General features: G+C 30.0%; 1 protein-coding gene across 3 annotated transcripts; it reads right to left on the bottom strand.

Moving 5' to 3' along the window:
• Nucleotides 1-1,258: 1,258 nt before the first annotated feature.
• LOC114167065 (auxin transporter-like protein 4) lies at nucleotides 1,259-6,759 on the bottom strand. Of its 3 annotated transcripts, none has more exons than XM_028051988.1 (9): nucleotides 6,257-6,718; nucleotides 5,709-5,921; nucleotides 5,420-5,605; nucleotides 5,208-5,320; nucleotides 4,916-5,099; nucleotides 4,700-4,797; nucleotides 3,532-3,739; nucleotides 2,415-2,672; nucleotides 1,259-1,779 (listed from the first exon to the last, which is right to left on the bottom strand). In XM_028051988.1, the coding sequence occupies exons 2-9, from the start codon at nucleotides 5,886-5,888 to the stop codon at nucleotides 1,549-1,551; spliced, it is 1,458 nt and encodes a 485-aa protein (XP_027907789.1). In that variant the 5' UTR covers nucleotides 5,889-5,921; nucleotides 6,257-6,718; the 3' UTR covers nucleotides 1,259-1,548. The 3 variants fall into 3 exon arrangements, with proteins under 3 accessions (XP_027907789.1, XP_027907790.1, XP_027907791.1); XM_028051989.1 differs by having other exon boundaries at nucleotides 1,466-1,779; nucleotides 6,529-6,759; XM_028051990.1 differs by lacking the exon at nucleotides 6,257-6,718 and adding an exon at nucleotides 6,019-6,037 and having other exon boundaries at nucleotides 1,466-1,779.
• Between the last annotated feature and the right edge of the window lie 6,836 nt (nucleotides 6,760-13,595).

Genomic DNA, 13,595 nt, shown 5'->3' on the forward strand with positions numbered 1-13,595 from the left:
TATAAATGTTATATGAATATTCTTATTAAAATGCATTTTTTTATTAAATAATTTTAATTTAGAATTAGAATTAGTTTAAAATTAAAACGAAAAAATAATAACACCATTAATTTAAAATTTTAAGAGGTTAAAAATATTTAATTTTAAATCAACTCTAATTCTAAATTAAAAATATTTAATAAAAATATGCATTTTAATAAGAATATGCATATAACATTTATATACAAATTATATTTTGTCTTTGGAGAGGAACAAAAATGCTAAATTTTAAAAAAATTAGGACCAAATTGAAAATAAATAACGAATATTAGGATCAAATTGAATATAAAAATTGATTCTGACATGTGGCATGATATTAGCTTGACACGTGAATTTTTTTAAATTAAGAAAAAAGATTAAATTTTAAAAAATTAAAAAAAAATTAAAAATCACAAAATGACACGAGGTATGATACGAGCTTGACATATGTACATTTTCTTTAAATAAAAAAATTTAAAAAAAATTTAAATTTTTTTTTAAAAATCACAAAATGACACGTGACGGTTATTATTCACATTTGTTAATTATTTTAACGGTGTTAATAAAAAGGACCAAATTAAATAAAATTGATGAATATTATGACTAAATTAAAAAGGAAAACAAAGACTATATTAAAAAGACCAAACAAAAACTAAGACGAAACCATTATTTAAGCCATGTTATAAATATCTATATATTAACTTTATTTTAGTTTGACTACATTAGTTGGTAGTCACATCCCATCAAAATATAATTCTGGTTACGGAAAAGGACATGTCTAATTCAATGACTTCCATTTCCCCAAATAATCAATAATGTTGATATCAATAAATAAAACTAATAATAAGTAAAAACGTTTTCTTTTAATTACTTTTTTAATCAGGTAATAACCTTTTCTAATTATTTCCTTTTTTTTCTTTCTTTTTCATTCAATTTGTTTTTTATATTTCTTTACACTATACCAGATGTAACATTATAGTATAATGAGTTAAAAGTGAGTCAAAAAAAGTGGGTTAAAATATCATTTTCCATAATAGAAACATTGAACAAGTCACCTTTCTGAAGTCAAGCAATGTTACCTTTTTTAGATAATAAATATTGCAGATAGTTACTCTTATTCCGATGGAAATATTCCAGACACATGAAATTTAATAATGAGTTTGCAAACTATGAACATAAAAGGAAATGGAAAACAAAGTCTTATAGGGCTTCAACATCCTAAGGGGATAAAATGTAAAAGAAAGATACCAAAGCATAGTGTTTAATTTAATTTAATTAGCCTGTGCATTTCATAGCAAAGGAATCATAACATTTGACACACTATTTGTAATCAACTAATAATCTTACAAGAAGGGAGGGACAAAATACTATATAACAAAGAAAAAGGACAAAAACAATGCGAAACCCAGCCAACACACATTATAAAAAAGGGGAAGTATATGTTCACCATTTTCCCGCATGTATAATACAAAGTATTGAGGGAAATGTGATTGTTGCTGAACTCTTGAGGTGAATGAGTAAGTTTTTACTCTAATGATGAACATGAGGGGGTGGTGCTGCCACAAGATGTGGTGCTGGTGGAGGACACTGGTAGCACTTAGCAAAAAGCCCAAATGTGTCAATTTGCCTTACGAAGTTTGTCATGCTGGCCCATCCTCCAAGCCCAAATCCAACAACAAAAACCCATACAACAATGAATGCATTCAACACATACATTGCAGTCCAACTTGGCATGAAGAAAGGAGGCTTCTCTGCAGCATTCTGTAAAATTAGGGTGAAAAAAACTTAGATATTTGTTATGGTGCCCCCACACTACCATTGTTGTAACACTCACAAAAATCCCAAAAAGGGGCCAACAATAATGCAAACGAGGAGATTTATCAAGATTTTCAAATATAGTACGAAGATAAACTAAGATATCTTAGGGAGGCCCCCCCCAATTGCCATGCCCAAACCCATTGGGATTTTTGTCACTTTCCTCATTTTCATATTCATTCTTCAATTAAAAAACATTAAGTATATATATAAAATTGTTATTAAATATGAATGGGTAATTTTGGCATGAATAATTTAGTTCTTATAATGTGAGGTATTAGGAATAGGGATGAGTGAATTCCATAGGAAGGTGTGGTGTAGGACAGTGCATAATGAAAGTATTGTAAACAACTGTACGAAAATGACCCACCACCAGCTTCTATACTTGTCGTATAATTTCCAAATCCAAGCCTTAAATGCGTTTGTACATTTGTTGGTAGTACCACTCCCCCACCCCACTCTCTTTCTAGATGTTTTAATCTTATAGTTTTGATATAATAAGAAGAAGAAAGCATGAATATTTGACATTAATTAGATTGGGGGGGCAGGCAAAGAGATAGTTAAGACGTATGAAGATTTACCTGTCTGGCAGAAGCTTTTGTGTAAGTGAGCATATGGGCTAAGGAAGGGATGATGTAGACAGTGAAACTAACGAGCAGAGATCCAACAGCTGAATTTATGGGACCAAAGAAAGGGAAGATTATGGCCAAAAACCATATCGGTATCACCACCGGCAATCGTGCAAGTGCCCTCAAACAGATGCTCTTTGTGTCATGCATCCCAATCACCTTCTCCCACACAAAATACAATGGAGTGCACGCAAACCCAAATGTGATGAACTGCATTCATGTCAAACAAAATTAAATTAATTCCTTTTTGCAAAATAACATCAACAAACAATATCAAAACTTAATATTCAATCATTTCACATCATTTATAAATTAAAACTAAAAAAGTTTAAATAATTTTACAAAATTCCACTCTTTTCAAGGGTACAATATTTCAGAGGACCATCTCATTTCACTTGATATTGGAACACTACTAAAATAATGTTTATACACAAATTTAATCAAAATAACATGAACAAAAAGTCTTGTTCGTGACAACAGAAAAACATATTTTAGGGATATTTTTATATTATTTTTTTTTTTGCAATTAAGAGAGATAGGGATAGAAAAAAAAAACTCAAAAAAAATGATAAAAAAGTGGTAGAGAATAAATTACGAAAATTGCCCGTAAAAATAGTTATAAAATTACGCACATGCCCTCTAACGATCAAAGTACAACAAAATGAAAATATTTGACTTTGGTGTACATCAAAATGAAAATATTAATAAAGGGAAGGATATGAATTTGTTGCAAAATAATAAGTTATTAGAATACGAAAATGATTGTAATAATAGTGAAGAAGCTTGCTTGTGTGTAAGAAAATATTCATTTAATAAAATAAATAAATGTATACTTTGTATGTGTTTGTCTAATCTATTAATAAATCCATCCTATCAATTTCTTAAATAAATAATTATTTAAAGTTTTCTCTTTATAAAGTCAAAATAGAGTCATTTTAACATGCTAAACGCAATCCAAAAGTTGATGTTAGGGTCACTTGTTTGTTCCGAAACTGGTTTTTTTTTTTTTGTTTTTCTTGTTATTTATTATTATTATTTTCTAAAAAAAATGTTTTAAGAAGTGAGTTACCTGGTGAATGAGCATGAGGATGACGGCAGCGTCACGGAAGCCAGACTTGGGGAGGAGAGAGAAGGCGTTGGCGTGGTTAAGAAGCATATCACCAAAAGCCCAATAGACGGCGACGGCGGAGGGAATCGTTAGTGTGTAAACGTACAAAGTGGCCAGCAGGTAGATGTACTTGAACTTTTGGGGCTTCCACATGGCATGCATAATCTCTCTGCAACATTTGTCACCATTATCACTTTATCAACAGAAGATCTACCATGAATATTTATATATAATCACAATGAAATTCCACAATCAAATTTCTCAAAATGGAGACTCTCATTAAATAATATAAACTGGTTTCATATAATCTTATTAATAGTTTTTTAAACTGTTAAATAAAAATTACATCATCAAATCTTCCATAATATAATAATCATGAGATGACATTCAAAGTTGTTAAAGGCGTATTTTTAAAATTAAATATTGAAAAATATATTTTTCGCTAAATGTTAATGTTGATTTTAGTCTGCATTTTTTAAATCGATAAATTTGTCTTTAAACTCTAAATTTATAAAGATTAGTTTTTTTCTTCTCCTAATTTTGTGACAATAAATCATTTTTATTATATATATATAATATATTAAAAAATTAGGAGATTTAATTAATTGATTTAGACATCGAGGGTCAAAATCAAAATTAATAGAATAAATAAGAATTAAAAATACACACTTTCTTTTGTTAAATGTGATCGTTCGTATGTTTTTTTTTCTTCACTTTATTGTACCTTTTTTGCCAAGAACTTAACTACAACTAGAACTTTGTGAAGTAGGAACCGACCAAAACGACCCAGTAAAACTGTAATTTTTCATTGTTCAAAGTTTAATTAATTTAGAAAGTGGATACATTCATTCAATCAGATTTTGGAAATAATGGCCATTCAATTTGTGGAATCTTCCTAGAGATAAGGAGAGACAGAGGTTGTAACACTTTTGAAGCGAAAAAAAAAAAAAAAACTAAGAGAAAAGAAAGCAGATTTTGCATGATTTTTTGTTTTTGGCCAGAGATCTCGAAAACCAAGATAACCGGCAAAAGCTGCAAAGAGAAGCAGTGTGAAAAAAACAGAGATAAACGGGTGAAAGAGGACAGAAGGTAGATCGTGATGATGGTGATGAGAAAAAGGTGAACTTACACAGTCACCGCATGTCCTCCAAACGTGTAGAGTATGTTAGTGGCTCCAGTGAAGTATAGCACTAGCTTTGATGGACCCGAGTGTGTGACATTTTCCACCTACAAAACATGATTTGCAAGAGGTTTTGAGTATATATACCATGTCACATACAAATTGACCAATGGTTTCAATGGAACGAAAGTGTTTGTGATGAGAACTGATTTGGTGAATTATCACCTGGCCATGAAGGATAGCTGCAACAGCAAGGTACCAAGCCGTGTAAGTGGTCATTCCAAGACCCAAAAATGACCAGATTCGGTAATTGTGGAAGGAAGGTATGAACACAGTGGTGGCACAGCAAGCTCCAAAAATATAAGTCCAAGTCCGTTTATCCAATTTGTCATTTATGTAATAGATGTTACTGTTTGTATGAGAAAAGAAAAAGAAAACAATGTTGTAAATAGAGGAAAAGTTTAGACCCACTTTATATTAGTTCTAGTTGCCTTAAAAATCGAAGCAAAGGTGTTACCTTGCACATGCTATAAGCTGTATCACAGATCCAAAGAGTAGGAAAGTACAGTTGAAGGCTAGCCCCACTGCTTTCCAATATGGACCAAGTAACCCATCAAGGACTTCGAACCACTGCAATTCAGAACAGTGCAATTCCATTTAGTCACTGTTGTTTCTCTTTATACAGATTAAGAACCAGGGAAGATGGAAAGAAAAACACAAGAGACGAACCTGAATGACATGGTTCTTGAAGTTGACGTTTTCCTTTTCCTTTCTGGTGCGGTACTCAACGTAGAGGACACTGATTAGATATGCAGTCCAGCTTCCGATAATTCCATAGAACACCTGAAACAAGATGCCTGATAGCATGCCAAGTTGAGAGAAGGAGTATGGGAGTGTCAAGAGCACTTGAGCCACCTATAAAATGGAAAATTTGTGTGTTAAACATGGACTGAAAGGGACCAAGAGAGTTACTTTATGAGGTTCTTTTTTCTTGGCTCAAATGGAAGTTGTGATTTACTTGATTTGAGGCACAGCTGAACCATGCATCCCAAACAGAACCACCATGCCAAAGGATGCTCTTCAGACTGAACATGGAGTGCTCTTGCTCCCTCTCTTCTTCCCTTGTGCTTCCCACTTCATGTTCTGTCTCGTTGAGGTTTGTGACTATTGCTTCCTCTGCTTGCTTCTGAGACAACATTGTCTCCCTTATCCACAAAACCACTGTCTAGATCTGAAATACATAAAAAGGACACTAAATGAGACAAAAATCATGATATAAAACGCAGCCCCAGAAAACGAAAGCCAAGAAAGACCCCAGATCCACATAACTCAAAATTCCTTTGCAGAATTCCAAATAAAAAATAATAACAAAAATAGAACAACTTCAGGTTTCTCCCCCCCACACAAATCCAAAAACAAAAGAGATGCGGGGAAGAGAGAAAAAGGAAACAAAAAAAGAAAAACCAAGTGGGCACAAACTGTTTACATACGTTTTACTCACTAATAAGAGAGCAAAAGCTGAAGAAAATCCAATAATAACAATAATATTAATCGCTTTCTAGTAACCTTGGTCGAGATGTCTCTTTCTCCTAAAGCTTGAAGGAAGATAATTCAGATGACAGATCCTCCTTCTTCTGAATGCCTTGGCTCCTAGTACCTTTTTATTTATTTTCTTTCTTGCTCCCACTTTTTTTCTTAGTTCTCAATTGTGCTTAGTTCGCTGCCAGCGATGGGTAGTGATGATGACTATGAATCTCTTGTTCATAGGTTGTGGCAGAGAAAACTTTAAACCAAACTTTAAATGTAAGAAAATTTAGAACTTCAGAATCTGACCATACCCTATGGAGCTTGCCAAAAAATTGAAAACTCTGCACAATAATAGCCACCGTTATAAAGCCGCCACCAATTGACACACAAAAAAATGCAAAGCAAAATCCCCAGAGTCTGCCAAAGCAGAAGGGAGAGAAGAGAAAACTCGGCAGAGTTACAAAGTTGGTGGTTTTTGTTTTTGCTTCAGAGACTCAGAATGAACTATATAAAAGATCCTTTTCGTAACTATTCAATCAGATATATAATATATAATATATATAAATAAATAAATAAATAAATATAAGTATGTATGTATATATATGGTGAAGAGGGTGTTTTTGTTTTTATAATATCTAGCCAAAAGAAAAAGCAGACTGTGAAAGTGTGAAGCAACCAAGCAAGTACTGTGTAATAATGCTCGTGTTGCTTTTTGAGGCTGTCTTTTTTTCTCTTTCTATACTCAACGGAGAAAGTTAGAGATTAGAGGGATGAAAACTCAATTCACTGATTGTTCCAAATTCTGATTCGATTCTTGGTGGTGATGACATAGTATTTCGAAAATCAAAGGGACTGAGACATTGTTCTGATCAGTGAGAATTGCAGTGACTGAAGATGTAATGCCATAAACACCCTCAAAAAAGCAGTTTCAACGGCTAAGATAATAAATTTTTATTTAAATTAGTAATTAAAAATTATTTTAGCCCACTTGATCATCTTGTTTAGATCTCATTTCTTGTTTTGTTTTATTTTTATATATTCTGGACTCTTTTCGTGTACTTACAGTTCTTCGATATAAATTGAGAAAGAAGAGAAAGAACACATGTAAAGTCACAAATTCTCGACAAGCATTATATAAAAAAAAAATCAGGAAATTTTTTAAAAGATTTATTTCGAACTTTTGTAGAAGTTTATTTTCTTGTTCTGAGAACTGACCGTGATATTTAAAAAAGGTTATTCGAACATATGATTAACTAACTTTTCATCTTGCTATATGTGTATGTATGTATAATATTAATTTACCTAGATAGAATAAAGTAGTCTTTTATGGTCAAAATAGGTGTTTGAAAAGGAAAACCTAAGCTTCTAACATAAGAGTAACGACTGCTAATTATACCAATTTAACAGGCGAATTAAACTTGACGTTATATATCTATCTTTAGAAATAAGAAACTTAAGTCTATTAATCGATGGTTGCTATGTCATGTGCACCATTTGAAGAGAGATCATATTTTATTGGGTGTACTTTAATTTTGATGAAAACAATTAGGATTGTTTATATACTTTTCTCTACACATAACTATCTTATTAAATTAAAATTATCTACATAAGCTGAATAAAAAGTTCTTTTGTATGCTCTAATTATATTTTTATCTTCTTATTTCTTTCTTTAAATAGTCGTCTTTATTGATAATTTATCCAAATAAATCCATAATTTTAAAGGCATGATACTTGAATCACTATTGAAACAAATGCAGCCCAAATTAAGCTAATTAATTTTTCTTTCTTTGATTACTTTTGGATTGATTTCATTTATTTATCAACTATATAGGTAGTCGGAGTTATTTTATTTTGAATAAAAGTTGAAATTAGTAAATATTTATATGTGATTTCTTGTTGAGAGATGAATTATATGCATTTAAAATAAAATATGTTTAAGCGGTTTTATATTGAATGAAAAATTATACTAAAAAAATATTTTAACATAAACCACATCACATCAAAATTAGTTTTAAAAATCAATTTTGTATACAATAACTGCAAGAACACACCAAGTAATTTGCAAATGATTTAACACCGTGCCCTTTTACTCATTATTTATTATTATTATTATTATTATTATTATTATTATTATTATTATTATTTGTTGTCGTCGATGTTGTTATTGTTAATATTATTATTATTAATTTATTAATAAAATTATTTTTGAAGAAATGATAAAATCATTGACAAAATATTGTTGAATACATGCATCGTGTATACTCAACATCTCTAAGAATGTAAGATATTACCTTTTATCTATAAATAATATGCTGGAATGCTTTAATTAAAAATGAATAAATTTTACATTTTCAAATAACTTATCTCAAACTTTAATTTTAACTCATTTAAAAAAAAAAAGTAGTTTCAATAAAATTAATGCAATTTTTCTTTCACAAACAAGAGTTTTATGTGTCTCTTATTTGTAAACGGAAGTTTGAGTGGATCATTATATAAACCTCTTTCTTCTTCTTTAAAAAGAAACAAAGACGAGAAATAGTGAATTATGTTGTTAAAAAATTGTTTTCTATATGTTTACACTCATAATTTATTACGGACCACTAGAGTCCATTATAAGAGTTTTTCTTTTGTTTAATTATAATATTAAATAATAACAAATAAATTACAATAAATAAATTATTTTATTTTCTACTAGTTTTTAATCTCTTCCGAGTTATTAAAAGAGAAATTCAATATTTACTTTAATTATTTTTAGTTTTTTATTTTCTCTTTCTCTTTCATTTCATCCCATAAGAAAGCACACAAAATAAAAGCTTCAATTCAACTTAGACTTATTTAGCTTCCAATTTTAACCATAGTCAACATTGAGAAGAACATGTTGCTTAGTTGTCCTTCCGAGCCCATACTCAGATCCAAATCTGAGTCAATAATTTAATTATTTGCCGAGTTGAACATCCCAATTAATAATTTCCTTTTTATCGGAAGCAAATTTCTCCAAGATCCATAAAATTATGTGCCTGTATTTAATTAATACTAGTTTGGACAAATATTAATTACATTAAAAGTAGTTTATTTTTAAGTTTAATCAATCCGTTACAATTTTATCACATCTCAATAAATTAGAGTATATATATAATTATATAATTATAACAATATAGAATTTGTTCTTAGACCAATGCAGATGGTTTAAAGTTTTAATCTGATCTATAACTACTATACCTTAATGATTTATAGTGCTTAATTTAATAATTATGTAATTAAGCTAATCATTATTACTTTAGATTTGTTACATTTATTAGGTGTTGTTAATACAGAAGTGTTTGACTTAAGGTGATATGTAATATTTTGAGTATGAAAATTTTGGAAGCACGGTAAGATGTAATATAATGAGAATGAAGTGTAGTTGTTTAATTGAGGGTGGTTTAATGATGAAGTTGTGTGTGTTCCCTCATCGATTGCAAGACAGTGACGCACTCCATTGTCCGCATGAGGCGCGTGGCTCACACTCGCAGTGGAAAATAATTGATGTGCCATAATTTATCAGCGAAAGGAATGCGATCACGCTTGTAGTCAGCTGATGACCCCAAACCGTCCCATCAACTGATGCTATACTATCTCTTTTAGTACAATTTTACTTTTTTTTTCCTCTTATCATATCAAATCATATTAATCTTTGTACATAATGACAACCTTTGTATTAATCCTTTTGTTTTCAAGTATTACAAATAATTAATTATATGTTTACTCCATTATTATTTATATATTTTTTCATTTTATTATGATATTATAACTTTAATGCATTTTATAAATCAATGTGCAAATATTTATTGATAGCATAGAAGATCTTATAGTAATTTATGATCTTATTTTATTAATAGATGTTGTTATGTTACATAAGTTTTAATTTTAAAATAATCTTCTTATAAAAGGTTAAATATTATAAAATTTGTTCAATAATAATGTATTTAAATTTAAAATTTGACAATAAAGAATTTTATCTTATTAATATATTAAAAATTTAATATTTATGATCAAAGATGACAAATGAATTTGTCCCTCTAGATATTGTGTCTAAACTTGTCTCGTTTTGACAGAAATTCTCATGAACTTGATACGGGGTATGAGTATGTATAATATCCAATTTTTTTAATTAGATATGGGTACGTGATGTACATACTCGTGCCATTATATATCCATCTTCCTTTAAATTATTAAAGTACTCATAGTTTATTGAGCAACATAATATATACTATTATAATTTCTTTCTAAATATTTGGCATTGAAGATATAAGAATATACATTGTTAAAATTGAATATTTGATAATATTAGGTTTCCTTTTATACGATTTTTACTTTTTTTATAAAAAATAATTAATTGATATTGAAACACTAAGAAAACATGTATGAGCATACATATGTATACCAGTTACTTGATAAGGATAGGGATGAGAGAAAATATTATATTCGTTGGGTATGTGGATGGGGATAAGATTGAGATTATTTTAGAGATGAGTATGGAATAATGAAATTCGTCCATGTCCCGTCCTATTGCAATTTGTACTTATGATCTTATATAACTGATATTTTAAATTTAAAAACATATCTAAGTAATTTCTTTCATAACATTTATATTTTAAATGTAAAATCTAGTTGTTGTTATATATTTAAAATGTTTCAATATATCATGAAAAAACTTTTAAAAAATTAAATTGATATTTATTTCTTTATTTTTATAAAACGATGTGATTTTGATATAAATTTCATATTTTAGAGAAAAAGTTATATACTACCATATTTGTTTTTTTACATCTAATAGCCCCATTATTTATGAGTTGAGGTCGAGAATAATTTAAATATGCATTTCTCCTTCAACTAGAGGTATCAAAGTGAGTCAACCTAGTTTACACATTTGAGTTCCCCTTCATTCCATAACTACTTAGTACCTTAGATCCCTTCTCCTTTGAGAACTACCACTCAAGATGGTTGGATCACTCATAAATGTCATCAACTTAAAATGATGGCTTTGACGAAGTTGATGCTAACTTGGCTAACACTAACACTAAGAGGAAAAGGCTTCTTGATGTGGCTGAAGGAATATAGTGACACAACTTGTGTTTCGAGGGTTTTCCGTAATGGAACCTGTCAAGTTCAATCTATGAATCCACAATGGGACGTTCTCAATCCAAAGTGGACTTTTGGGGCAAAGCCTAGACAAAATGTGCCTAATAGAATAGTGTAAGGAGACTAATTGGGTAGCGAATCCCATACTTAGTGAAACCAAGCCCCCGGGTGGTAGCCTAATCAAAGAATTTTAATGGTCCAAGTGCCTAACCTTACAGGCCTTATGGCTGATACTCATCGGCCTCAAAGTGCGGTGAAGAAGATCGTACCTACAAAGGGGCATGTTATTGGTAAGGACAAAAAGAGATTAAGGGTTGAGTTTGGTGCCGAAACTGGAAGTTCCTAAAGCAAAGCTACCGACTTAGACAAGTTAGAAAGTCCTTTCATCATCATGCGCAAAGGTGTACAGATAAGCCTAAAGGACGATGCACTGAAGATGGTGGAGGGTGGTCAGAGCAATGGAATACATTATTGTAGTAGCTGAAACAACAGATTCTCCATCTGCATTAGTCCAATTTTTGTCAGTTTCCTCTTCTTGGCTTAGCCAAACTTCTTCACTTTTTCAAGCTTTTCTTACCTTCTTCATGCAATGCTTGGCTTGGATTTTTGTGATTTTGATAATTTTATATTCTTGGATTTACCTTTAAGGTGTCATGAAGCTTTAATCAATTTATTTCCACACCTCTATGAGCTTAACTTAGTTGTAGTTGTACTAACACACCTCAAAATATCCATAGAACATTTATGCAACTAAAAAGCTATTTTTAACATATTTTTGTATCTCATACTAAATAAATCCAACTATATGAAATCCCAATTAAATAAATCTCTTAAGAACAAAATTAAATTAAAAATTCATAATTAAATATTAAATGAGGGCATAAATATGAACTCATCAACTGTCTATACTTAATATTCACTTTCTAATTAAGTTCTAAAAAATAATAAAAGACTACTAAAACTAAAACTATGCAAATTCTAACTTTTAAACATCTAAAACCCTATTATATGGCAGGAAAACATAACAACTATGTAGACTAAGCTTAAAACAAGATAAAAGTACAATTAAACTAAGATACCTATTTATGAAGAAGAATTAACAAAGTACAATTAAAACTAACTAATTCTATCACTACTAAAAAAACTCATATTTCCTGCCAATTTTGTTTTGAAATTTTTTTTGTAGGAAATATTTATAAATTTTGTTATGAAAAAAAAATTCGCAGGAAATTGCTGCCAATTTTTTTGCAAAATATTTTGTATAAAACACTTTTCGCAACAAATTTTGTAAGAAATACTTGCGAATTTTATAATTTTGTAGAAAATAATTACCTACGAAGGAATTACCTACCAATTAAAATTCTTAGAAAAAATAGCAGGAAAAAACCTTTTCTTGCAAATTTTTTTAACAAATTTGCAAGAAAATTTCCATGTAATTTGAGAATTTGTACTAGTGATCTACAACAAGATTTAAAAATTGAAATAAAATTAAGAACCAGAATGCAGAACTTCTTCAAACTAAAGTACTTCTCAATATCCATTACTAATACCTCCAAAAATAGAAGAATCTTGAAACCAATTGAGTAATTAAAAGTTAGTTAAAATTGGAACTAAAAAAGAATTTAACAACAACCAGAAACATGAAAATTAAAATACACTTTATCCTTTGTGGTAAGGGAGCTCAACATTTCTTAATTTTCAATTGTTATTTGCAATGATAGGATCAACGAAATTTACTCCAACTATCTCTTCTCCAGCACATTGTTCATCTAGAAAGACCTTTAATTGATGGCCATTCACACTAAAAGGTTAGTCAGAAGTTTTTTAGGGCAACCACTTATTATTATTTTTTTCATTGTATTAAGGGGAAAAAAAGGGACTATTTTACTAAGTTAAAAATCGGGTCTGTGAAGAAAGGTGAGGCAACATGAGTTTGGTGAGTGAGTGAGAGCAAAAGTTTTGGTTAGGACATGAAAAGTAAGAAAGCTTGGAGCAAAAACAAGGTGATCTTGTTCTAGGAATTCCAAGTAAGGGTAGCTGAACATGTACTTATTATTGTGTTTATGTGTGGAGAAAATTTTGGAGTTTGATATATGCGTTCTCATCTTGGGGATGAATTGTGTATTCTTTATTTATTTATTTTGGATGAATTCATGGTGGAAATTGTGAGACGCTCTTTTGAGATAAGTTTGGTGTATGGGGGAAACTAATCTTCTTCTTGTTGCTATGTGATGTTGTGGTTTAGAAAATGGTTGGA

Source organism: Vigna unguiculata, chromosome 10 (assembly GCF_004118075.2).
Source record: "Vigna unguiculata cultivar IT97K-499-35 chromosome 10, ASM411807v1, whole genome shotgun sequence".
Classification (NCBI taxonomy): Eukaryota; Viridiplantae; Streptophyta; class Magnoliopsida; order Fabales; family Fabaceae; genus Vigna; species Vigna unguiculata.

Excerpts from the sequence above, each read along its gene's own strand:
- LOC114167065 (XM_028051988.1), bottom strand. The coding sequence starts at position 5,888 with ATGTTGTCTCAGAAGCAAGCAGAGGAAGCAATAGTCACAAACCTCAAC. Across the intron at positions 5,100-5,207 it reads CAGCTTATAGCATGTGCAAG|TAACATCTATTACATAAATG; the intron begins GTAACACCTTTG and ends TCATACAAACAG. Across the intron at positions 3,740-4,699 it reads GGAGGACATGCGGTGACTGT|AGAGATTATGCATGCCATGT; the intron begins GTAAGTTCACCT and ends CAAATGTTGCAG.